The sequence below is a fragment of the Tachyglossus aculeatus genome, chromosome X3, assembly GCF_015852505.1.
Source record: "Tachyglossus aculeatus isolate mTacAcu1 chromosome X3, mTacAcu1.pri, whole genome shotgun sequence".
NCBI lineage: Eukaryota > Metazoa > Chordata > Mammalia > Monotremata > Tachyglossidae > Tachyglossus > Tachyglossus aculeatus.
In genome coordinates, this window is record NC_052099.1 from 34,670,667 (window position 1) to 34,696,428 (window position 25,762).

A 25,762-nucleotide genomic window follows, 5' to 3' on the forward strand; every position below is an offset into this window, starting at 1 on the left:
GTGTGTCAGTAAGTGAACGTTGAGCCAGGGCATACAGATCAGCCTTCCCAGTTACTCAGCCGGAGCCAGAATTTCCTTTTCAGGAGCAGGGCATCATCAGAGCCAAAGGCAATGGGCGGGGGGAAGGAGAGGGAGCTTCAGCTGTCTTCGTCTCCCTGTTCCTGCGCCGGCTTTGCAGCCCCCAGGGAGCAACACGGGGAGGGGGGCTGTGTGTGCACAACCATCAGGGGTTCTGCCGGGGGCCCGTCGCCAGCTGGGCTCACGTTTCCGACCCCCACTGATTGCATCCGTGCCAGAGAGACCGCTTCCCTCGAGAAATCAGGCCACTCGGCGTGCAAGGAGAGCGCGCGCCGGAATTCAGCCCCATTTGACTGCAACCCAAATTCTGTTGGTGGAAACGGCTAACGGTGTGTATTCCTCCTGTCTCTGTTGCTGTAGATCAATCACAAGTACCCAGAGCGCCGGCTCCTGGTGGCTGAGTCCTGCGGCGCATTAGCCCCCTACCTGCCGGTGAGCTTCGAAATCCTTCCGCCAGCGCCTTCCCCGGGCCGGGAAGCCAGCCGGTGCCTGCCAGCTTGGCTCTACAGCGTTGTCGCCCACTAGCAGGGGGAAAGTTCCCAGAGCTTGCCCCCCGGTAGCCCTGGGCAACCCCATGGTTCTTTTCAGAGAACCTTCCCTCATGCTTTCCTGAGCAGGGCAGAATTAAGCTCCTGCTGACTGACGGCTCTCTTGCTTTGGGGATTAGAAACCCGCCATTAAAGCTTTTCAGTCACTCTTAACAGATGTATCCCCGTCAGTGAAGCTGGATGACTGATGTTGTTCCCATTCACCCAGACTGAGCCCCTTCCTTCCTCTCCCCCTCGTCCCCCTCTCCATCCCCCCCATCTTACCTCCTTCCCTTCCCCACAGCACCTGTATATATGTTTGTACATATTTATTACTCTATTTATTTATTTTACTTGTACATATCTATTCTATTTATTTTATTTTGTTAGTATGTTTGGTTTTGTTCTCTGTCTCCCCCTTTTAGACTGTGAGCCCACTGTTGGGTAGGGACTTTCTCTATTTGTTGCCAATTTGTACTTCCCAAGCGCTTAGTACAGTGCTCTGCACATAGTAAGCGCTCAATAAATACGATTGATGATGATGATTCACCCACTGAAAGTGCACGTGTTGTTTGGGTGGAAATTTGAGGTCCATATTGTCCAGTTTGGGTATTGCTCAAAACCATGACTTTTCCTCCTTTGGTGTGCAGACTCTCCTCCAAATCACAGTACTCAGAGGGAGGAAAGCTCGCTCACGTTTTAGCCGTTTGGTCATGAGCGGGCATCTCCTGGTCTGGGTATTCTTTCTGACTGCCTTGTCCTTTGAGAACCATTCCCCATTCTTCATTATCTTCAGTTGATCGGTCATTCCCTCCAGGCCCACCCCTACCAAAGAGGGGAAAGAAGAAAGAAAAACCCACAGGATTTGAAGGGTTCTGTTTGCTTTGAAACCTGGGGCTCGTTCCGGGAGGAATCTGCCCAGGCAGGTGTTTTGGGATACACCAGGAGCCAAAGGCAGTCGTGGGAAAACTGGAAGTAGTCACCGTTGCCCCTTTGTGTCTGAGGGCCAGAGTCTTGGGTCCCCTCAGCTGCCCGGCTTCCTGCCGAAGGCCCCAGCCAACTCCGGCCAGCGGCCGCACGGACCTGGGCGGCCAGTGAGGGACGAGCCGGGGCTGAAGGAATGGCTTCTGGGTGGCACTGGGGACCACGGGCTGAACACGTGTGATCGGCGTCTCCCCAACCTTTACTGACAACGGCGAGGAACGATGGTCTCTGCTTTCTTTGCAGAAAGAAATCCGTAGCTCCCTGGTCCTGTCCATGCTCCAGCAGATGCTAATGGAAGACAAGGCAGATTTGGTCCGAGAAGCTGTGATTAAAAGCCTGGGCGTTATCATGGGCTACATCGACGATCCAGACAAGTACCAACAGGTATCTTCCTAAGTCTTCCCTCTTAATAGGAGAAGCAGCGTGACTCAGTGGCAAGAGCCCGGGCTTGGGAGTCAAAGGTCGTGGGTTCGAATGCCGGCTCTGTCGCTTATCAGCTGTGTGACTTTGTGCAAGTCATTTCACTTCTCTGTGCCAGTTACCTCATCTGTAAAATGGGGATTAAGACTGTGAGCCCCCCGTGGGACAACCTGATCATCTTGTAACCTCCCCAGTGTTTAGAACAGTGCTTTGCACCTAGTAAGTGCTTAATAAATGCCATCATCATTATTATTATTATTATTAGCATCAAGTGCTTTAGAATCTCTCTTTTCCACATCTCAGAGCTGGAGTTGCTCAATCTTCAACATTGTGAAATTTTGGGGGGGTTAGAACTGTGGCCGTTCTATGTGGTTGTGTGTACCGAATATTTGAGTTGTATGTCAGAAGGTCTCTCCCTTTGGCAGGGTTTTGAGCTGCTCCTCTCAGCACTGAGTGATCCTTCCGAGAGAGTCATCAGTGCCACCCACCAGGTGTTCCTGCCCGCCTATGCTGCCTGGACCACTGAACTTGGAAACTTACACTCTCACCTTATTCCTACACTACTAGGCAAGATTGAAAAGCTTCTCAGGGTAGGTGAGATTTCTACCCTCTAACCATAGCTACTTGGGGCCCTTGTTCCACTGACAGCGCTCTTCACCGTGCCTACAGCGACTGAAAATATTAGTCATAAACCTCCAATGTGTAGTATTACATGATCAGCACGTATTTAAATTAACATTGCCCTGTTCTCATAGATCAGTCAGTCACTTAGAATACGGTTCGCGGCTCATGCGGAATATCTACACCGAGGCTCTTTTGCTTCCAGAAATGCAGAGTAACAGCCAGGAAGAGCAGGAGAAAGTGTTCCGAGGAGGGAGAGTTGAAAGTGAAATTCGTTGTGAAGGAAAGCGCTAGAGCAGTGAAGAGTGTGAGCTGGGAAACAGCAGGTGAAGGTTGCCGATAGGTTAAACGTGGAGGGGTGATGGAGGCCCCTGACACCAATGGCTATAGTTTGAGCTACCCTGATCCTACCAGTACGAATCCAGAGTTAATTCTGTTACAGCTGTACTACCTGTTACATTATCGTTCTGCCCATGCTCCCGCTATTCGTAAATCACGTCTGCCTTCTGTCCACTTCCCACTGTATTAGATTGTCAATTCTGAGAGCAAGAGGTTTGTCTCGCTTCTCTTGTACTCACTCAAGTGCTCCATTCAGTCCTTCACCTCAGCAGGTGCTCAATAAATATCACTGAGGCAGATGGTGCCGCTCAGTTAAATGAGAGGCCCGAGCAGCTTTTTGTCAGCTCCAAGGATTGGTGACACCAATAATGCCCAATCAAGTAATCAGTGATATTTACGTGGGCAAGGAACACGACTGCCAACTCTTGTTTTGCACTCTCCCAGGGCGCTTGCGGTACACTGAGCGTGTGGAAGAGTATAGTAGAGTTGGGAGAGGCACGACCGCTGTCCTCTAGGAGCTTACAGTCTAGTGGAGGAACGTAAGGTTTAGCAGATGCTCAGCCTTAAGCTTCTAAAAGAGTTTCTACAAGGTTCGATTACCCTCTACTTACTCTTAGGTTTGGTCAGCTCAACAGATACCACTTTCCACTTGTCCCTGGAGAGCAAACATCAAATAAATATAGTGGGTATTTTTCAGTGACAAGCATAGTGTTAGTTGAGGTCAGAGATGCTAAAATACTCTCTTGAAAAATCAAGACAAAAGCCTAAGGAAAAGCGATAAAGGAATTTCAGCCTTCAGCAATTGAACTTCCGCTTGTGTTCCAGGAAGGAGAGCCCGGACTGGACGAACACAAACTCCACATGTACCTGTCTGCCTTGCAGTCCCTGATTCCCGCACTCTTTGCTCTGGTGCTCCAGAATGCACCGTTCTCGGGCAAAGCCAAGCTCCACGGTGATGGACCCCATATAGAAGGTATCGGAGCCCTTGTTTCTGGGAGAGGGTTTGTGCCAAATATTCCTCTGCATTTTTAGGTTAAAACAAAAACTTGGTCTGGGAAAAGTGAAGAAATACAATTGGAATTATAATAATTATGATATTGGCTAAGCACTTTGCTATGTGCCTGGAGCGGATACAAGATGAGTCGGACAAAGTCTAAGATGGAGAGAGAGCAGGTTCATAGTCCCCATTTTACAGATGAGGAAACTGAGGCCCAGAGAACTTGTTGACTCGCTCCAGGTCGCACAGCAGGCAAGTGATAGAGCTGGGATTAGATCCCAGGTTCCCCTGGCTCCCGGGCCCAGGCTCTTTCTATCGAGCCACATGGCTTCCTGTGAAGAAACATGCCAGCTCTTAAAGGGTAAAAATGCAGAGTTGTGTGTGGGTTTTGAAAATGTAAAGTTTGCAGGCTCACCTTGGAAGATAAGCCCCTTTTCAGGGACTATGAAAGCTGCTCAAGTCTGAGTTGCTTCATTAATTTGGCCTCCCAAGAACTTTATTCAGATTCTGGAGCCTTCTTCACGATGGCCTGGCTGGTCGTGACAGGCCGGGAATTGCTCTGCCTAGTTCATTCCCCGTCGCCAGCGGGTTAAAGCAGAAACACTCAGAAATCCTGCTTTTGGGCGGTTCGGTTGGCAGAGCGTGGATCTGGGAATCAAGAATCCAGGGCTTACATTGCGGCTCGGCTGCTAAGGGAATACCTGCTGGGGCTGTGCCATGGGACATGAAAATTTCTGAACGGAGACCTGCCTGCGGGGTTCCGGGAGATGGATGGGCCCGCCAGAAATCCTGGGCTGACATGGGTGATGAAAACCACATCTGCTGCCCAGTCTAGGTACTGGACTGTAGTCACTTTGGCCATAAGTGAGCAGGTCCTGCACATCCCAGGGACTAGGACTTTGCTGGGTTGGACGCATGAGGAGAATGGACACCTAACAGTTTTTGTCTAGTGAACTGAAGATGGGAAGCCAAAAGTCAGGAGGACAGAATGTGTTTTTTGGCGGTGGTTTTTGTTCTGGGGTTTTTTTGTAGTATTTTTAAGGTCCTACTATGTGCCAGACACAGTTCTAAGCACTGGGATGTATACAAGCTAATCAGGCTGGACACAGGCCCTGTCCCACATGGGGCTTACCGCCTTAATCTCCATTTTACAGGGGAGTTAGCTGAGGCACAGAGAAGTGAAGTGACTTACCCAAGGTCACACAGCAGACAAGTGGTGGAGCTGGGATTAGAACCCAGGTCCTCTGACTCCTGGGCCCGTGATCTTTCCACTAGGTCATACTCCTCTCCTGTGTTTTAGGGGCGCAGAAAAACAATAGCCTCAAATACTGCTGTATCCCAGCCAAATATGGGGAAGCAGCTGTGGCAGAGAGAGCAGCATGGCACTGTGTAATCAAGAAACCTAGGCTCTTTTTGATCAGAGTCTTCAAGTGGATCACGAGACAGAGAAAAGTGAAAGCGTGCCAGGCATTGCAGATAACAATCCCAACAGCACAAGGGACCATTTGTCTTTGTGTAGTGCGGGCCAAATTGTGGGTTCTGCATTGGCTTCCATAGGTGAATTTCACCATCAGTTATGTTTTCTTTAACAGGTGTGCGTGCGTGCGTGCATACGCACATGTTTAGAACATGGTTTCTAATCATGTTTCTTGCAATGAGGGCTACTTTTATCTGCTTTCCATTTACCTAATGTCATCAGAGTATTCCCACAATTTTGACCAAATTTAGATTTCATAGTCAATTGTATATATTAAGCACTTACCGTGTGCAGAGCACTGTACTAAGCACCTGGGAGAGTACAGTATAACAGAGTTTGTGGACACTTTCTGCCCACAATGAGCTTACATTCTGTATTGTCATATGGATATCAGGTATCCATTCTTATAGCCAGTAAAATCCCAAATAGTAATCCTCAACAAGTTGTGTCCCACCTGATTAGCTTGCATCTAAACCAGTGCTAAGTATAGTACCTGGCCCATAATCAATCAATCAGTCGTATTTATTGAGCGCTTACTGTGTGCAGAGCACTGTACTAAGCGCTTTAAAAAAATGCATGATTTGCAAGCAGCATTAGCTGCATTTTTTTCAGAATGCTGAAAGCTGAGTTTCAAGGTTTTCCTGCATCTGATTTCATTATACAGGCTAACTTTTAGTTCCATTGTTGGCTAGAACTCATTTTTTAAACCTTTCTGAATATCCTCGGTCTTACTTCTGGAATCTTTGGCCCAGGAGTATGTTGGTGAAGGATGGAAAAATAATTTTCCCCCTTTCGAAGAAAGGTAGGTAACATGCCAGGTTGCAAAGTTTGTTCCCTTCTCCTGAAAGTCATCTTTGCTAATATCATTTACAGTAACTAGATTCCCTCGGCCAGTTTCGCCTCTTCAGGACGTGTCCACCATCATTGGGAGCCGTGAGCAGCTAGCCATGCTGCTTCAGCTTTATGAGTACCAGCTGGAGCATGAGGGTACAACAGGCTGGGAAAGTTTACTCTGGGTCGTCAATCAACTGTGAGTTTTCCTGTTTGCCACATCGATTTATATTCCGTCAATGGAGATTTGAGTGCCTGCTGTGTGCAGAAGGCTGTGTTGAGTTCTTGGGAGAATACCACAGAAGGAAGACATATCTTAGAACAGTGCTCAGCACTTAGAACAGTGCTCTGCACATAGTAAGAGTGTAATAAATGCCATTATATATATATATATATATATATATATTATATATATATTATATACATATATACATTATATATATAATATACATATATATATACATTATATATATATAATATATATCTCCCCTGCCTTCAAGGAATCCACAGTCTAATGGGGAAGACAGAACCAAATTATTTACAGATAGCAGGAGCGGAAGGAGAAAAGGATATGGAAGGGCAAGTGAATCACAGTGAAATAAAATCTTTCAGCGTGCCCAAATCAGTGTGCTTAATACACTTAATCAGTGCGATTAATAATTGAAAGACCGGAGTCCCTAAAGTTCACTTGAATTTAAGCCTTCTTGCCACCAAATGTGTTACTAGCAATTCAAAAAGGTGGCAAAGTTGACTGATATTTGTATCCTTGTATTTCCCCTTCTGTATTGACTGTTGACCAGGGAATAGCCATGTAGGTAGACTGTCAGCGAGTCAGAGAGGAGAATCAAGCCTGCCTGATCCACAGATTGGATCGTCAGCCCTGAAATCATCCCAAGTTGGGGCTGTGGGTTGTTACTGTGTAGTGAGTGTGTATCTGAGAGCATTGTGTAGTTTTTCCAAGCTCTCAGAATTGATAAAGATCACGTCTGTCCTACAGAGCTACGTCTAGGCCTGAGTCCTGTATAGGCAAGGTATCTTTTTCTTTCCAAGCGGTACTTTGTGCATGGTTCGATGTGAATATGGAGTATGCAACCAGTGTGTAAAAGTCACTTGTAGAAATGTGATGCCCCTTCCCCCTACTGTCCCTCCCCCTAACCTACTTCCAAGGGGCAGGTTGGACCTTCAGGTGCTTCACTCTGCTGGAAGGCTCAGACTTTGGGGGCTTTTCCAGGGAAAAGGTGGGGAGGGAGCCCAGTGGAGTGCCTAGGCCTCAGAAGGGAAACAGAAAAAAGCTTGAAACCGTTTCTCTTTTCTTCCCTCTCCCCCTCAGGTTACCACAGCTTATAGAAATAGTCAGCAAAATTAATGTTGCTTCTACTGCCTGTGTCCACGAGTTCTCCAGGTTTTTTTGGCGCCTGTGCCGGACGTTTGGGAAAATATTTACAAACACTAAGGTGAAGATCTGCCCTTGTGCTTTCTGCATGCTCTTGTACGAATCTGCAGGTTTAACCCAGACACTCCAGGAAAATAAGCAGAAGGTGTCAGTCAGTCAATCGGTAGTAGTTGTTGAGTGCTTACTGTGGGCAGAGCATTGAAGTAGGCACTTGGGAGAGTACTGTTTGGTAGACATGTTCCCTGCCCACAAGGGGCTTTCAGTCTAGATGGGGAGACAGAAATTAAAATAAATTATGGTTCTGTAATGTAAGTGGTGGGGGCTGAGGGTGGGGTGACATCAAGTGCTTAAAGGATACAAATCCAGGTGCAAGGGTGATGCAGAAGGGAAGATGGCAAAGGGGAAATGAGGACATAGGGAAGGTCCTTCAGGGGAGGTGTGGTTTAATAAGGCTTTGAAGGTGGGGAGAGTGAAGGGCTCTCAGATATGAAGGGAGAGGAAGTTCCAGGCCAGAGGCGGGACATGGGGAAGACGTGGGTCGGTGGTGAGATAGACAAGATTGAGGTACCATGAGTAAGGTGTCATTAAAGCGAGTGGAGTGAGCATGCCAGGTTGTAGTAGGAGATCAGATGCATTATTTTAGGAACTGTGATAACCGGCAGAATAAAGTCCTGTCTTGGCCCGATAACGATAAAGTAAACAGCAAGTGAGTGACATTCTCTTTGCTTTCCCTGCAAAGTCATTCTTAGTGCAAGTTACTGGTCATGGAAATAAACCCATTTCTTCCCCACTGGAGCAGCTGCGGTGCGCACCAGAGGCCTGGAGAGAGAGTGTGGCGTGTTCTCCGACGTACACCATACCCCCCCGCCCCCCCCCCCCCCAACCCCGGTAGACTGTAAGCTTGTTGTGACCAGGGAACGTGTCTATTTATTGTTATATCGTACTCTCCCAAGCTCTTAGTACGGTGCTCTGCACACAGGAAGCGCTCAGTAAATACAATTGACTGACTGACCCTTGCAACCCTCTGCTGATTCCCTCCACCCCAGCACGGGTCAGGGCCAGCCCAGAGATCCAGTGGGCGCTAAGGCTGTGGAGCTGGGTCAGACCGGCATAGAGGTTCTGTGAGGCAGGCAGGGGACCTAGGTTCTAGCCCCGTCTATACCGCTGGCCCGCTGGCAGGATCACGGCAGGTCACTTAACCTCTTTTGGGCCTCACTTCCTCATCTGCAAACTGGTGAAGTTAGAAGAACAAAGGGGATAATGTGCTATTTGTTAAGCACTTACTATGTACCAGGCACTGTTCTGAACACTGGAGTAGCTGCAAGATAATCGGGTTGGACTCAGCCCCTTTCTCACATGGAGCTCACAGTCTTAATCCCCATTTTACAGATGAGGTAACTGGCACAGAGAAGTTAAGTGACTTGCCCAAGGTCACACAGCAGACATCTGTTGGAGCTGGGATTAGAGCCCACGTCCTCTGACTGCCAGGCCCGAGTTCTTTCCACTAGGCCACACTGAAAAGATAAGCGTGGGTTACAGTTTGGTGGAAGAAAGAGGAAGGGTCCTAATTGCATTTTCCTGTCTGTTTTTTGTGGTTTCATTTCTGTCTGCCTGGTGCTTGATGGATGATTTCTTTTCCCTCCCCATGTACTACTACTGTATCCTCTCCCTTATTTAATGCCCCAGTTGTTAATTAGTAATTGACCGTCTTCACTGATGCTATATAAACCCAACTGAAACTGTTAATTAGTGTACTTGCCAGCGATCTGCCCAAAACAGCCTCCCCCTGTGTGTTTTCAGAGGCTATAACTTTAATATCTTCTCTGGCTCGCGTAGGTAAAACCGCAATTTCAGGAAATTTTAAGACTGTCCGAAGAAAACATTGGTGAGTAGTATACAATTGTCTTGAAATCAACTCTGAAATCTTCTACCTAGGAAGAAGTTGTAGTGGTTTTTTTTAAATTTTTATCTGAAATTGTTTTTCAGAAAGTCTTAATTAACAAATGTGCATTATTTTGTCATTGTTTATATTGGAAAGGATTTTTATCTTGGAGCTAGTTACGGTTTGATTGTTGGGAATCCTCTTGGGGCTCTACTATAGTGATGCCTAATAACTCCTTTTCTGGAGAAGATCTGTGGCTCATCCTGTGATATGCAGTAATGAAATTACTCCCAGTTATTTAAAAAAATAAATCATCAAGGGAGTTCATGTTTAATGTTGTTGATGTGGTTTAAAGTCCTTGGGGGTAAAGATGTTAATGTAAATAAAATGTATTTAATTTTAAACCCTCTGTCCCTGACTCTTAGATTCCTCAGCAGGTAATGGGGTATTAACTAAGGCAACAGTCCCCATCTATGCCACAGGAGTCCTAACATGCTATATTCAGGTAAGAGGAGACCCATTTCCCCATTTTCTACCATCCAGTCTAATGCCTGAGGTCACCCTGGACTGTGTTGCGTGTCTCTGTGTACAGACAACTGAGGGAAAAATACTTTTAACTTTTAGAACTATCTGAACCAAGGAAATGCTTAGAAAGAGATGTTGATGTTAAATATTTAGAAGGATTTGGAAAAGGGGGCTGGAGGATCTTCCATTTATCTAACCAAAATTAAAATTACTTTACATTCTGTCTCAGCAATAGGCATGTATTTTAATTTCTCTTGTCAATTCGCTGACGGGGAAAGTAATGGTAACCTCACCGAGCCATTTGAGGAAATAAAGGCCATAGGTCGCTGACGATTCATGTGATTATACGTCATTGGTTGTGTGATTTTTAACCACAGATGTATGTCTGTAGCATGTTTCGTGTCAATCCATGAGCCCCCGCTGACTTTCTGAAGTAAATATCAAGGCATATAGCCTTTGCTATTATTAGAGTGAGACTCGATGGCCGAGCAGCCTTGGTGGATTGTGTTTTCTCCACTCCTTCTAGGCCTCTGGCATTCAAGGACCAACCTGCAGTGCAGGAGCACCTGGGTCCTGGCTGACTGTAAAACCCTAAAGCATCCTTTCCCCTCCCCGCCCCCAGAAAACCATCTCTATTGTACTTGATGAGCTACTGCCCTGTGATGGACTAATATTGATCCAGTGACATTTTGGTTATATTTACTTCTAATACAAACCTGGAGAACTTTTAAACTAATTTAATACCTCAGAGGGGTTTATTTTTTTTCTCTAGTATTAGGAGAGATTGTTGCAATACTTGGTTATGCTGTGAAATATGCAAGACAGGTACATTTCAAAGACTTAAAAAGTCAAGCCTTTTTCTTCATCTTGACTGTCCTGTGACAAGCATTCATCTTCTCAGGTTTGTTAAAGGTTGCTGTTCCGGCTTAGTTACACTTTTAGGCACAGTTACCTTTCTCTCCTTAGGAAGAGGACCGCAAACTCTTAGTTGGATTCTTGGAAGATGTAATGACACTGCTGTCGCTCTCTCATGCTCCCCTTGACAGCCTGAAGGCTTCATTTGTGGAACTCGGGTAAGAAAGTTGCAGTGGTTACATTGTCTTCTGTGTTTCCACCTGGGTAGTGTTGGGAACTTTGCAAAACATTTATTTATTTTGGATATATAGCCCCAATTTTGAGGAAAACGATTCCTTGCAAGCCTCAAATTTAAGCCACATAGCCCTCTGAAGTAAAAGCCAATTCTCTAACATCATTTGCCCATTTCCCTAATGAGAGCCACAGACATTTCAGTGATTATGTGATCTCCTGATGCTTCTGCCCAGCAATTTTCTGATTTGTCAACTGGCTGCTTGTGTTCTGTGGGATCAAAGCCACATCCTCGTATCCATGATGATATGTTTTGGTTGTCTTTGCTCCTGTTCTCTCGTTGAATTTTTTTTAAACCAATCCCTTCAGTGAGACATTTCAGTCTACTATGGTTGTAGAAACTGCTCTTCCAAAATACTTCTTAGTGAGTGCCAACCAAAATTTGGTGGGGGAAATGGGTTGCTCAAAGTATCTGCTGGACATTGAGAATAAATAGTGGGGTCAACAAGTTCCACTCAATAAACAGCGGGATCAGTAAGTGCCACTTTGTGCCTTTATCAATGGCCTGGTGAGGGAATTAAGCATTTGCTTGTTCCATTTGCAGATGACCCTGAGTTGGGCAGGATTGTTAAGTAATATGGAAGCCAGACATAAAATCCAAAGTAAATTTGACAATTTAAAGAAATGGACAATCAGAAACAGGACATTCAGTAGCCGCTGGGTTCAGGAGAGGGGGAAAGGAGGGAATTGAGCCCCTGTCCGAAAGAGAGTGCCACTGTTCAAATGCCAACATCTTACATGGGTGCGTCATTGGGATTCTGACTGGGCTTTGTCACATCCAGTGTTGTGTTTGGATGGATTCTCTGGGGGGTCCAGGGCTCACAGCTGCAGGGAATTTTGGATGGCATGACCACTTTGTAGACCACTTTGAGGCCTTTAGCTTTTGCTGTCAGAGAGAAGCTGTGTTGCCTAGTGGATAGAGCGTGACCTTGGAGTCATTCATTCATTCAGTCGAATCTGTTGAGCGCTTACTGTGTGCAGAGCACTGTACTAAGCACTTGGGAAGTACAAGTTGGAGTCCGAAGGATCTGGGTTCTAATCCCAGCTCCACCACGTGTCTGTCGTCTGACCTTACGCTAGTCATTTAGCTTCTCTGTGCCTCATCTGTAAAATGGGGATTAAGAGGGTGAGCCCCATGTGGGACAGGGACTGTGTCCAACCCAGTTTGCTTGTATCCACCCCAGTGCCTGATACATAGTAAGTACTTAACAAATGCCACAATCATTATCATTATTATTATCAAGAGATCAGATCAGACCTAAGGAAACTTAGGCAATACACTGACCAACACCACAAGAAGTAGTAGAGGAAGTAATGAAACAAATCAAGAAGGCTAGCACATCCTTTGGGAAATGAGTAAACACCCAACAGTGTGGTGTCGAACTTCAGCCTAAACTAAACGTCCACAGAGCTGTTGTGTAGTCCATCCTTCTATGCTACGACCGGCAGATCTGGACCACTCCCAGGTGGCCCATCTCTTCAGTGGTTTCTTCAACAACTCCTCTTCTGACCATACTTAAGTATCGAATGGTAAGACAAGATGACGAACAGTGAAGTTCTGGAGCAGTTTTTGAGAATTAAAAATCTGCTTACCTTACTACAGTTCTGCTGAGTGAGAAAAAGAGCCACAGCAGGAGACCCAAACAGCTGCTGTATGGAGAGCTGAAATAGGGAAACTGATAGCAAGGAGGGCAGAGGTAACATTTTAAGGATACAGTAAAATAAAGCCTAAGACAGATCTGTATCCCATCCAAAAACTGGGAGTCACCTGCTAAGGGTAGACCAGCATGGGGCGGTTCTCTTGAGAAAGGAATGGCTCTCGTTGAGCAAATGCTTCTTAAGGAATGGGAGACAAAAAGGCAAAAGAGAGAACTGCATCAAGCACTGCAAGCGTGAAGTGCGACAGCCCAAGAAACAACAGTCCTTTTGTGTTCACGATATGGCCAGGACTGGGGTCCCGCCAAGGCCTTTAAGCCCCACGTGCACTCACAGGTGAATTTCATTCGCATTGGTGTCTTTTTCAAATAGGAAGGACAGCTGTATATCTTGACCTAACAAATTATTTCTTGACTGATTCAACGAACAGACACCAGAGTGGGCAATTGTGATTGAGTAATCTTCATCCCTCGAAAGATGTTTGAAAATACTTCCCAATTGGTTTGGGCATCCAACTGCATAGAGATAAGAGGCTGAGACACACAGTCTCAGGAGATTCCAGCCAACCCCAATATTGGGCAACGTTAAGAGAAATACCATCATTCTAAACCCTGAGGCTTTTTAGATACTTCGTTGTGGTGTTAAGCATTTACTCTGTGGCAACCACTGTGCCTTAGCATTGGGGTAGATACCTCTGCATTAGATGGGATACAGTCTTCGTCCCCCAATCCAAGATTGAAAGAGAGCAGGACTCTCCTCCCAGTTTTACAGATGAGCAAATGAGGCGGAGGGAGGTTAGGTGACTTGCCCAAAGGCCCACAGAGGCGGGACTGAAAGGAGAACCTGAGCACCCTCCTCCCCGGTTGCATGTTCTTTCCACTAAGCCACACTGTCTTCACATGTCCAGTCTTTAAATGACTCTTCCTAAAACACACAACAGCAAGGATGCCGACTTTTCATTTTGAGCCTTGGGGCAGAGGTGTAGGGGGTGAGACATTGTGGGGGACTGGGGAGGAGCAAACAACGAGAAAGGAAGGTGGAAAAGGAAGAGTGAAGGGGGAGGAGGGAAAAATAGGGAGCAAGGAAGGCAATCTCCCCCTCTACAGCCGCGCCATCTCTACCAGCCCCGGCACTGTCCCATCCCATTCCCCTCCACCCCCCTCCACCCGAAGCCAGTAAGTCAGCCAGAGCCACCGACCGGCCTGCTGGTTTCCCCTCCTGGAAGCTCATGGCAGCTGGCTGCTTCTGTCCACGCCTCCACCTCCAACACGGCAGGGCCTCTGGGAGTTGGCGGGGGAAGGGGGGCCCAAACCTTCTGGTCCACCTTTCCCTGCAGGGCAAACCCGGCCTACCACGAGCTGCTGCTGACCGTCCTGTGGTACGGTGTCGTCCACACCTCGGCTCTCGTCCGGTGCACGGCCGCCCGGATGTTTGAGGTAGGTGAGCAGACTGTCCTCCGAGCCTCGGGCCGAAATGAACAGGCTTTGCTAGGAGATCCGTGACGTTATGCGAAGTAATAATCAGATTGAATAAGCTGTGGTACTGTGTGATGGAGCAGCCAGTTCACTGTTGACAGAGGTCATGACTCTTTCAAAGCCTGCTGTGCCATAGCCCCACGAAAGCCATTTCGAGTGATCTGTTAGTACATTGTGTCTTTCGAAATTTGAATTGTTGAACACTATTTTCCGTTTGCTGTCAATCCCTCCCTATCTAAGCAGTGCTGCCCCATGTGTTATCCACTAGTCACATCCTTTCTCTCGAAGGTTTTCACACACAAACACATCCTATCCCCCAGAGTCCCCTCATTCCTCCTGTCATCGGCTGTCCACTCCACCGCTCGTTCACACATGACATATGGTGTGAAATGCCCTCCTTTAGACCTCTGCCAGGCTGGGCTGTCAATCCTTCCAGGTCACATGTCCATTCTGTTGATTGGCAAGGAGTGGTGCTGAGGCCGCTGTGGGTGTGCCTTCCTGAGCAGACCTCTTTGGGTTTTTTTAGTTTACTAATCAGTCACACCCTTACAGAAAGGCTTGTTTGTCGAATTGAGTTTTATGAGAATTGAGGGTTGGCTCAAGGGGGCCCTTTGTTTTTCAGTACTCCCGCTCATGATAAAAATCTCTCCTAGTTTGGGCTGAACCTTATGGTTCAGTTGTCTCGTTTTCTCTGTAGAACAAATTGGCAGATTCTTTTTAGGGTGCTCCGCCAGGACCCACACAATGAGATCATTGCTTCCTGTGCCCATAAAAGATGGCCCAAATTATTCTTTGTTGAACGGCTCCAAATTAAACCTGTTTAATCAAATCAAATCGGGCATAGTCGATGCGGTGATTTCCTCGTTGAGCCCTGGTGGCTAAACTTTCATAACAGAATGATTTGAAAGAATGGCCCAAAATTACAAATTTGAGCATGTTGTGTTGAGAGAGAGAGAGAGAGAGAGAGAGAGAGAGAGAGAGAATGAGACAAGAGAATGAGAGAATCTTTCTGCAGGAATGGGTAAAGTTCGTGTGTGTGTGTGTGTGTGTGTGTGTGTGTGAGAGAGAGAGAGAGAGAGGGGAGAAGAAAAGAAAAGAAAAAAGAAAAGAAAAGAGCCATGGATCCTCGGATTAACACCAAGCTCGAGATCCTTGTCCTGAAGCCTTCCTTGCACATGCCCAAGGTCAGCCATCACGCTCTTCTTACCGGTTTGGGCCCAGACCAATCCTCCTCAATTAAAACTATTTATTCATTCATTCAGTCGTATCTTTCGAGTGCTTACTGTGCACAGAGCACTGTAGTAATAAGCACTTGGAAGAGTACAATATAACCGACACATTCCCTGCTAACAGTGAGCTTACAGTCTAGAGGGGGAGACAGCAATTAATATAAATAAGTGACAGATAAGTACATTAGTGGTGTGGGGCTGGGATGGGAGGAGAATAAAGAGAGTGTTAGGGCAACGCAGAAAGGAATGGGAGAAGAGGAAATGGGGCTCAGTTTTATTGGAATAGAGTTGTGGTGACAACTTGGTGATATAGAGAAATGCAGAGGTGAAGCCCTGCAAATTTTTTGCAGTTTTAAACCTCATCAAGTATTTATTATGTAGCTTGTAAGAACCAAGAAGCAAAAGCACTGAAATTATTTTTAGCTCCTTTAAAAAGAAAAATCTACATCCTGTTTTAACCAACAGGAACTATCTCACTGCTAAATTGATGTTCCTAAGGGGAGCTCTTAGTTTTCAGACTTCTTCTGGGACCTGAAAACTCTTTTTAATTGTAAAACCATTTTCTAATTCTGTCATGGAACCGGTTAAGTTTTAAGCTACGTCAGAGAACACATTGTCACTGGGGTAATGAAGAAAGGGTGGTGCTTCTTGTGGGTAGAGTGCATGTATTCTCCAATGTGATGAATTGAAAAATGTTTCTAATTCCATTTTCTCCCACGTGTGTGTATGTGTTAGTATTTTCTGGCTTTGTTCTGCTGTTGATTGGCTTTGGTCTTTGATTTATGTATTGTGGTGGTGATGCTCATTTGAAAACTATTTCTGCTTTAAGCAGTTATGGGGTTCTCTCTCTCTTCACTCTCTCTCTCTGGCAGCTTCTGAACGTGGTGGATCTGTGTTCAAAAGATTAAATTGAGGCTATTTAATAATAATTGTGGTGTTATTCTGGGAGACAGCATAGCCCAGTGGAGCGAGCACAGGCCAGAGAGGAGACCCGGGTTCAAATCCCAGCTCCACTACTGGCCTACAGTGGGACCTTGGGCAAGTCATTTAACCTTTCCGGGCTTCAGTTTCCGTATCTGTAAATTGGGGTTAAAATAAATTGTGAGCCCTTTATGGGACAAGGATTGGGTCTGATTTTATAACCTCACATTCTCCCCATGTGATAATGATGAAGATTGATGCGTTGGTATTATTTGATTAATAAAATAGCAGCACTTAGTGTGCCCACTTGGTGCAGTGCACTGTACTAGTTGCTTGAGGAATACAAATAAAAAAAGTGGCACCTTCCCTGCCTACAAGGAGTTTGCACTCTAATGGGGGAGACAAACATTAAACTATTAACATTGTAAAATAAATTGGGCCGGCATAAATTCATTAGTGCTGTTTTAAAAATATTATTATTATCATTTTTGAACACTTAAACTGCGAGCCCCTTGTAGGACAGGGATTATGTCCAATGTGATTATTTGTATCTACCCCAGTGTTTAGTACAGTGTGTGGCAAATAGTGCTGAACAAATACCATTAATGAATAAAAAGCACTTACTCTGTGCTACGCTCTGGGCTAGGTGCAAGTTTCTGAAATCTTACACAGCCCTTGTAACTTATTTGAAATGTAGGCCTTTAAGAAAATGTTTTGAGTGCTTTTTTTAATTAAATATAACCACCTACCCATTGATCTGAACTATTCAATAATTACCATAAAGCACTGTGTGGAATATGCATGTTTAAGAACCAAAGTTTTATGTATGCTTTGTTCAGAGGTCGGGAGAATCTAAACAACTGAGGGTTGTCCCCAGACCAGTTCCATTTCTAGAATTGCTTATCTTCAGTATTATCTAAATTTGTTCTTCTCCTTTAAACGTTAAAAAGGAGCGAGAAGGATAAATAGAACCATTTTAGAATATCTTGCTAATGGTTTAATGGGTTTATCAAATCCCTGCCCTGGTGCCTGGTTCCGGACCGTCGAACGAGAATGCGTTCAGAATCTGATCGTACCTCCGGTCGGGCGAGCATGATTTGGGAGCCGGAGCAAGTCAGTCGAAACTCAGAAATTCCCATACTTGGTTTGTTTCCTGGCTTCCCAGGTGGCCCGTAGATGTAGACAGTCCTAACTAAAGCTGGTAGTGCATGGAATCGATGTTCTAAGTGCTGAATGCCAGGAATATGTGCGTCTGAGCTGCCTGGGGTTTCAGATCGATCGTCCAAATGATGCGGCAGAGGATCTACTTCCAAGCGGCTGCACGGACCTGCCCTGGCAAAGCCGCGGCGCCTCTGGCGATCGGCGCTCTGCTCCCCGCTGCAGCCGGGCCTCGCCTGCAGAGCCCCTGGCCTCCGGCTCCGACAGCCGGGCGGCGTCTAGCACTGTCGCAGTTCAGATTGGGCAGAGCCACTCCACTGTGGCCGGTCGCTTGGAAGAGAACCATCTCCCGGGATTGGATCTCCGCAGATAGATTGGGTCCTTGATGGCTTGAATGCTACAGTCATTTAAGCCTGGAGAGGGGCACAGCAGTTAGCAAATAGCAAGGCCCAAATCCCCACAGCCACAGGACCAAAACGGGCAACTGTCCTGGGCTTAGCCATGGATCGCACTCGGGAGGCTCGCTGGGCCATGGGAGCTTGGGTTTTTTCTCCCCAGGCATTCTGCTGCTATAAAGCCTTATAGTGTGGAAGTGTTTGCTTAGCTTCTAATTTTGGTTTTGCTTTGTGTTTTTCTCTCTCTTCCCCTCCTTCTCCTCCGTGCCCCTTTCCCTTCCCCCCAACACTGTACGCACCCTTTCCATGCATCATCACCTGTGGCCCTCCCCCCCACTCTGGCCCGGCCAATCAGCTGTTGGTGAAGGGGGTGAATGAAACCTTGGTAGCTCAGAGAGTTGTTCCTGCTCTCATTACTCTCTCCAGTGATCCTGAAATGTAAGTCTCCTCCCGGCCATCCTCGTTGGGCATCCCTTTTCAAACTTGGTGGAAAATCCCCATCAGCGCTTGGAAATTGGATTCATTCCACAACCCCGTGCAAAACTGTCATACTGCTTGGGGTGTGCACACTTTTCATTTGCTTTTTCAACAAGAGGTTGGTTTCCTTTCCCCAGTTTGGGGCCTTGATGAATTTTACCACCTAACATTGTGATTTTTGACTTATTACGTATTGGCACCGTTAAAAAAAATACAGCTTCAAAAGCAACTCATTGGACAGCAAGTTGAAATGACCTAAATGACCATTTTGGAATGGTGTTCTAACTTCGGAATCAGATGGTTTGGGCTGCGAATCAGTGCAGTCATGGTGCTTCCTCTCAGTCCAACTCAATTGGTTTGATTGTGCTGATGGACTCCGTCTTCCAAGCTGAGAAGGGATGCTCTGTTAACCCCACTAACAGGCCACGATCCTCACCCGTTAGAGCATGAACCCAAGCCGTAACCCATTGAATATTTGATGTGGGTGTCTAAGGCCGGTGAGACTGCTGCCTGCCCATCCTCAGTCACAGCTAACCCCGTTCTCATTCCAGTTTACAAACCGTTTTTTATTGCATGTTGACGGTTACAGCTGACTCTCCGAGGCATGAGGGAAGCATTAGTTGACAAGCGGGTTGCTCCGGCCCTTGTTACCTTGTCCAGTGATCCTGAATTGTGAGTGTCCCAGACTGCGACCTAAATTATCCTATCTGTCTTTCTTGAGCATTCTTCCTGGTCTGCTTTTTATAAAGTTTGTCTCTGCTAGAGACTAGTACAGCACGCTCATCTCTAATGTGTATTTTTGCTTTCATCTACGTTGTCGCCAAGGAGCCTGAATATCACCTGTCTCTTTCCACTCTAAAATAGCTCCGTCAGGATCGCCACAATCCCCGCTTTTGGCACCATCATGGAAACGGTTACTCAAAGAGAGGTAGGCATTCTCGTCCATGCTCGCAAAATCACGCTGCTTGCCCTGAACCAATAGAATGCCATAGGGGTGATTTTTTTTTTTTAATGGGGAAAAAAATGAAACTGCTTCCGCGACTGGGAAGAAATTATTTCTCGTTTTCCTTCCTCTGGTGAGACGATGTATAAAAAGGCATGATATTTTACAAAGCTTGCAGTTTTTGCCAACATTTCAACATGTTCTGAAATCCCAAAATAAAAATGTTTTTTGAGGAAATGTGAGTAACAGACAAGTCAGCATTGACTCATTCACATATTCAGAAAGTGGATAAATGAAGAGCTTCTCTAGAAACCGCAGTGTGGGCCGTGATTTATTTCCATATTTTCTAAATTCTGTAGTGCTGTTTTCGATCATTTTTCTATCGATGGCTTTTGTTATTAGAGAAGACTGGTAATCAAGTCAGAAACCAGGCCTGAAAGATCGTGATGAGTTGAAAGCAGCTTGTTTTCCTCCCTAATCAGCTTTTTCAGCCTTCTGCTAAATGAATGACAGAAATCGTTTTTGTGTCTGGTCACTGCGTGGTGCTGCTCTTGCCATTCAACACTGTGTTTGTTATTTATGACGCCGAGCAGCCTAGAGCCAAGCTAGATGGTCTTCCGACCACATCTGTAGTCTAGATCCATGGATCGGGGCTGGGTGGGGGCTAGGCGAGAGGTAATTTAGCTCATCGGTAGTACTATGTCACTATCTTTGCATAAATGCCATTGTTTTTAGTTACTGGAAAGGGTGAAAATGCAGTTGGCTTCTTTCTTGGAAGATCCCCAGTACCAAGATCAACACTCTTTGCATACAGAGATCATAAAAACATTTGGAAGAGTTGGCCCTAATGCAGAGCCCAGATTCAGAGATGAATGTAAGTTGCCTCGCTATATTATTTCTGTCCCGAACGGCATCACGAACTCGAGATTGGAATTGAGGTGAAGTCAAATGCTCTGTGAAGCCTGGACGAGGCGGGTACAGTGAATACCAGCAGACAAAAGGGGAGTGGTGGGGGACAGAGGAGGAGCGGTACCGGTGACAGTCTCCATGTGCTGCCACCAGGCTTCTGATCAAGTCAATCCTGAATCGACCCTAAGGGGCATATAAGAGTGTTTCAGGCTATTTTCTCAAGCATTTTAAGACGCTATTCAGTTTCAAACAAGTTCTTTCCTTCAGTCTACTTACTGGGCCATGCGGGTTAAGATTGACACATTTCTGTCAGCAGTAAGATGCTGACTTCCAAAAGCTTACATCATCATAAAACATTAACCTTCCAGACAAAATATGGTACAGCCTTCCGTTTATTGTCACTGAGTTGGGAAATACTCCCCTGGAAAACTACTCTGAGCCGTTGAGTTGATGGAATTAAAGTATAAATATTAGGTATGCGAGTAGTTCGTAGCCAAAATGGACAATATCATTTAACTTGCTATTCATTTTATTTCAAGGAAGAAAGTAAACTCTGAAAAAGTTGGCGGGAGTCTAAAGGGCAGCCAATATTCCTTGCCACCTCTTGATTTCTGCTCACAGGTGGCTGTATCAATCCACACTGACTAATAATAATAATTATGGTGTTTGTTAAGCGCTTACTCTGTGCCAACCACTGTTCTAAGCGCTGGGGTAGATACAGGGTGATTATGTTGTCCCACGTGGGGGTCACACTTTTAATCCCCATTTTACAAATGAGGTAACTGAGGCCCAGAGAAGTTAAGTGACTTGCCCAAGGTCACACAGCAGACAAGTGGCGGAGGAGGGATTAGAACCCACGTCCTCTGACTCCCCCAAGTCTGTGCTGTTTCCACAAAGACTAGAATTTCCATCCTTATTCTTTTACTCTAGATCTGTCTTTTGCAAGTGTGAACTCTCCCAAGCCATCGGTACAGGCTCAGTTAAAACAGATGAAAGGAACAAGCTTTGTCTTCCCATATTGTAGTTTGGGGCCACAGGGGAAAGCCATTCCTTCCTCTTGGTTTCCCGTCCTGCTTTTCACCACTGAAAACCGAGTTCTTCAGCGAGGAACTCACTGCGTTGTCAGGAAGCCTCCTGAAAGGTGTGCTTTCCCAGGCCACACTTTATAGAAGTAGGTTATCAAGGTCTTCTACTATGAAACTGCTAGAAAAAGAGGGAAACGACGCTATCTAACCCAATTAACTGGCTTTAAATCTTATCTCTGTTTCAGTTGTCATCCCTCACTTGCACAAGTTAGCCTTGGCCAACAACCTGCAGTCCGTGGACTCCAAAAGACTGGATATTGCTACTCATCTCTTTGAAGCCTACAGTGCGCTTTCCTGTTGTTGTATCCTTTTTCAAACAAAAACATGTCTTTCTTCAGTGACCTCTAGAGGGTTAGAGGGCCTTTGGTTTGAAGGAGTGGAAAGTCTCTTTTTCCCCAAGGGTAACTAAGATAATATTAATAAGCACACAGGGATTTGTTTAGCCTTGGGCCTGTTGCACTCCTTTCCTTATCCGGAGTTTTAGCCGCCTCCTGTAGTGATGAGAAGTCTTTCACTTAGGGTGCTAGGAAACATAAAGCAGATCCTTACCTGCCCCAAACATCATGCAGATAGACAGAGGACAAGAGGGGACTACCTCATTTTCCAATTTTCATTCCAAAAATACCTTCGTCTTTGAATTTGAATTTTGATGTTGTCGAATTGTACTTTCCAAGCGCTTAGTACAGTGCTCTGCACACAGTAAGCACTCAATAAATACGATCGAATGATTGAATGAATGATTTTTTAAAAACCTAAGGGACCTCCGTTTAGCTCAGCAATTCCAAGTTGAATTTCCAGGTTGGTTTTCAAATGACACAGTGAAAAGATCCTCCTTTTCCTGGTAGTCGTGGTGGCGTGTCCTGCAAGTGTGAACATTTTGATGGCTGATGTGTCCTTGCTGGTGTCTCATTTGTACTCTTGGATCGTTGGCATTTTGAGGTGCAGAAATAAGGACACTTTGAGAATGAGTGTAATGAAGAACTAGAATCCTGGAAAGTATTTATTTTTATCCCAATTTTGACTGATCTGGAGGCAGTATGGCTTAGTGGGAAGAGCATGAGTTAGAATACTCAGGTTCAAGCGCTTAGAACAGTGCTTTGCATGTAGTAAGCGCTTAACAAATGCCATCATTATTATTATTATTATTCAAATCCTAGCCCTACCACTAGTCTAATGTGTGACCTTCGGCCTCCGGGCCTTAGTTTCTAAATCTGTATTATGGGAATAAAGTTGATTGTGAGCTTTGTGTTGAACAGGGACTAAGTTTGATCTCGTAACATTGTTTCTACCACCGTCCTTAGTGCATGGTGAGCGCTTAGCAAATGACATAATTATTACATATTGCCATAGAGGGAAACAGTTGACCGCCTCTTTCCACTTCTTTCTTCCGTAACTGCTTTTCTGCCAGTTATTTCAGAAGATTTAATGGTTAATCACTTCTTGCCCGGGCTCCGATGTCTGCGAACGGACATGGAGCACCTCTCTCCGGAACATGAGGTGAGTGAGCTGTCTGTCTTGAGAGAGCAGGTGGCGGTGGGTGAGCACCTAGGTCTTTGTGGCCAGCTCTAGAAACAAAAATATGAAATCTAGCCCCAAAGATCGTTTTTAATGCCGCTTCTCGAGTTGCACAAATTACATGTTGCGGTATGACTTTTTTTTTTTTTCCAAATTCAAATTCCAGCAAAATTTGCCCTCTGAAAACACTCATTCTAAAGAGTTGAGGCAAGACATGGTAGGAATAGGAGGGAAGGACTCATGGGACCGACTGCCAAGCCACCCAGTTTCATTTACAGGGGCCTCTTCCACCTAGTCACCTGGTCTTCCCCAGTCACCGTTGCCCCTTTCTGGGCTCTCACTCTCCCTAATCCTCCTTGCCCCTGGGAGCAGGATGGGCCTGAGCATTTAATCCTCTAATGATAGTTTAAAATCTGACCTCTTCTTCCCATAATTTAGAAAGTATCATTTTCTACCGATACACTCGACTGCCAGCTCCTCTAGACTGTAAGCTCCTTGTGGGCAGGGAACGTGTCTACCAACTCTATTGTGTTGTACTCTCCCAAGCGCTTAGTACAGTGCTGTGCACACAGCTGTCAACAAATACCATTGATTATCGTTTCGTAAATGATCCCAGATGGCACTAGCCTGGCCCTCTATCGCCCTTCAAATCCACCTTTTTTCCACACTCCTGTCACCATTTGGAACCAGCATTTTGCAATTCATCTGCCTGTCTCCCCCGTAGATTGTAAGCGTCTCGAGCAGACACCATACGTTTCACTTTTAACTCCACTCTCCCATTGCCTTTGGGCAGAGCAACCAATCAGTCGATCAGTGGTATTTACTGAGCACTTAATGCGTGCAGAGCACTCTACTAGAGAAGCAGCGTGGCTCAGTGGAAAGAGCATGGGCTTTGGAGTCAGAGGTCATGGGTTTGAATCCCAACTCCGCCACATGTCTGCTGTGTGATCTTGGGCAAGTCACTTAACTTCTCTGAGCCTCAGTTACCTCATCTGTAAAATGGGGATTAAGATTGTGAGCCCCACGTGGGACAACCTGATCACCCTGTAACCTCCCCAGCGCTTAGAACTGTGCTTTGCACATAGTAAGCGCTTAACAAATGCCAATTATTATTATTATTATTATTATTATTATTACTAAGCACTTGGGGGAGTACAGTACAACAGAATTAGTAGACACATTCCCTGCCCATATTGTGCTTAGAGTCTAGAGGAAGAGAAGGACGTTAATATGAATAGCTGAAACTAAAAGCTCCTTGAGGACAGGGATCGTGTCTACCAACTGTGTGTGTGGTACTCTCCCAAGCTCTTTGTACAGTACACCGCACCCAGTAAGCGCTTAATAAATAGCAATGATAGAGACTGTTTGACCAGAAACCAAAAGCAAAGAGCTCATAGGAAATGATTTAAGGATTCAGTAAAAACAAAGCCTTGGACAGTGCTGGGAATCGGTTGCTGCAGATGGGTCAGCGTGGCACCCTGCCATCAGGGAAGGGGCAGAAACTCCTCCGTAGTGATTGTGAAACAAGGAGGCAGAAGCAAAAACGGCACCAAGCACTGTGAGCCACCAACATGGCAGCTCACCGAGGGTCAGCCTGCCTGTGTGTGCTCAGTGTGGCCGACACTGGGCTCCCACAGGGGCCTCTTGAGCCACACGTGCACTTCTTGGTCAGCAGCACATTTTCTAAGACTGAAGGACATCTGTTTTTACATGTGTATGTATGTATACTGCTACTAAGTTAAGTTCTCTGATTCAGTATAGGCATAGAACGAATGACTGAATATGTAATGAATAAATGAATGACCCTAATTTAGTAGCCATATGGAGCAGCTTACTGACCTGGGTGAATCTGTCTGGCCCAAAACACCCGGAAAGTAGCCCCTTCTGTGAACACGGGGTCATTATTAATGACTGTATTACTGCAAAATGTAAGTTGGAGAGCAGTAAATAGATGTGGTACTTCAGGGTGGTGTATTTTTTCAGAAGATGACTTAAGTGATCTAAAGTCTCCCGTACCCTCCATGCAGTTCAGCGGAGCTGCTAGTTTTCTGGGAGATGAGCAGAGTGATTCTGAATCATCCGTTGTGGACACTTAAGCGGGTCCGCCAGCCGGATTGCTTTGTATTTTATCAGTCGCGTTGGAAAGGGAGAGTGGTTTTAACCAGGCTTGGCTATAGCTGGGTTTTCATGATCAATAATCGGGCCCTGGGGAAGGAGTTGGCAGTGAAGGAAAGTCCTTGGCTGTGGGCCTGCATAGGGGAAGCGGGGCGAAGCTTCAGGTAATTAGCTGTTGGCCGTCGGCCCTCACCGAAACCGACTCCGTGGATTGCAGCCCTGCGTGTGAAAGGTAATCCCGATTCAGTCAGCCAGGCTCATCGAGCAGGTGCAGGGCCAGAGACCGAGGGCCTGGGACCAGAACCTTGCGGAACGACTTTATCAAACTGGATTTCATTCCAGCTTGTTTTCGGTTTTATCTGTGTTTCCGAGTAGAAGTTGAATCAGGTTTACAATGTTGTTAGAACACTTTTCCGCGCTTGAAGAATTCTAGGGAGGGTGATTCAAATCATCATCCATGCCCAGGACTTCCGCCCTTTCCCCATATTCAGTAATGCAGATTGTGGCTGGAACTGCTTCTCCGCAGTCTCATTTTAGTACGTGTACATTTCTGAAAAAGGTAACCTTTCCATCTGTGTTGGCTAGTTGTCGTTTTCTTTGGGGAAGAGCCCAGAGATGCCTTCCGAGGGCCGCCTTTTTACACTGCAGCATCCTCATCCCCTCC

The 25,762-nt window shown here is 46.0% G+C and overlaps 1 protein-coding gene across 3 annotated transcripts in view; it reads left to right on the plus strand.

Annotated features, from left to right (window-relative positions):
* Positions 1-25,762, plus strand: part of RELCH (RAB11 binding and LisH domain, coiled-coil and HEAT repeat containing) — an 82,388-nt gene that overhangs the window by 50,880 nt on the left and 5,746 nt on the right. For 2 of the 3 annotated variants that reach the window (XM_038770534.1, XM_038770537.1), the window contains 15 exons: positions 439-510; positions 1,833-1,973; positions 2,435-2,599; positions 3,795-3,942; positions 6,317-6,473; positions 7,605-7,728; positions 9,504-9,552; positions 9,975-10,054; positions 11,041-11,147; positions 14,213-14,312; positions 18,410-18,492; positions 19,396-19,459; positions 20,210-20,348; positions 21,654-21,770; positions 22,877-22,965. In XM_038770534.1, the coding sequence (XP_038626462.1) occupies positions 439-510; positions 1,833-1,973; positions 2,435-2,599; positions 3,795-3,942; positions 6,317-6,473; positions 7,605-7,728; positions 9,504-9,552; positions 9,975-10,054; positions 11,041-11,147; positions 14,213-14,312; positions 18,410-18,492; positions 19,396-19,459; positions 20,210-20,348; positions 21,654-21,770; positions 22,877-22,965 (1,635 nt within the window). Of the gene's footprint in view, positions 1-438; positions 511-1,832; positions 1,974-2,434; positions 2,600-3,794; positions 3,943-6,316; positions 6,474-7,604; positions 7,729-9,503; positions 9,553-9,974; positions 10,055-11,040; positions 11,148-14,212; positions 14,313-18,409; positions 18,493-19,120; positions 19,204-19,395; positions 19,460-20,209; positions 20,349-21,653; positions 21,771-22,876; positions 22,966-25,762 lie in introns of all 3 variants that reach the window. The other variant, XM_038770536.1, reaches the window with a different exon arrangement.